The 733-nt window shown below is 44.2% G+C and overlaps 1 protein-coding gene across 1 annotated transcript; it reads left to right on the forward strand.

The window, feature by feature from the left end:
* Positions 1–6: 6 nt before the first annotated feature.
* On the forward strand, positions 7–728 carry LOC113745438 (golgin subfamily A member 6-like protein 7; the record flags this gene model as incomplete). The annotated part of the gene is made up of 1 exon (XM_027276978.1): positions 7–728. A coding segment is annotated over exon 1 (699 nt), but the record flags the coding sequence as incomplete, so codon positions are not given.
* Positions 729–733: the final 5 nt, after the last annotated feature.

The raw sequence follows: 733 nt of genomic DNA on the forward strand, positions 1-733 counted from the left end.
TCACTTGTCTCAAAAACCAACTGTCAAATATGACTGAATCACTTGCAAAGGCTGAGGACAAGGTTCAGACTCAGCTGGTTATGCTCACCACACAGGAGCAGGAGAGCACTCACCAAAAGGAGCTGCTCCAGCAACAACTGTCAGCTTCTGAGGAAGAGCTAAGGAAGAAGAAAGAGGAGATCCAAGCCAAAGAGGAACAGATTACACTGCTAAAGACTGGCAGTGCAAAGCAGTCAGAAATACTACATCAAGACATCCAAGATTTAAAGAAACAAGTTGAGTGTCTTAGTTCCTCGCTGAGAAATGCTGAGGACACTTTGCAATTCAAGGAAAACCTGTTTGCTGAACAGCAGCTACAGAGCACCCAGGACAAGGAAGCACTCCAGATGCAGATGGTAGCATCTCAAGATGAGGTGAAGAGGCTAAATGCAGAGATTGACACAAAGGAGGAGCAGTTAATTCTGTTAAAGACTGAGACTTCTACACACTCTGAATCGCTACAACAGGAGATCGAAAGTCTGAATAAACAGATTAAAAATATGAGCATTTTTCTTGAACTTGCCAAAGAACAGGTTCAAGCCAAAGAAGATTTGATGGCCAAGCAGGAGCAGGAGAGAACTCTGCAGATTGAGGAACTTAGAAAGCACAGTGCAGTTCTTGAGGAGGACATCAGTCGGTTGAAGGAGGAGATCCAAACTAAAGAGGGCAAGGTAAACCTGTTGAAGGCTGAGAA

Source organism: Larimichthys crocea, unplaced genomic scaffold (genome assembly GCF_000972845.2).
Source record: "Larimichthys crocea isolate SSNF unplaced genomic scaffold, L_crocea_2.0 scaffold75609, whole genome shotgun sequence".
NCBI lineage: Eukaryota > Metazoa > Chordata > Actinopteri > Sciaenidae > Larimichthys > Larimichthys crocea.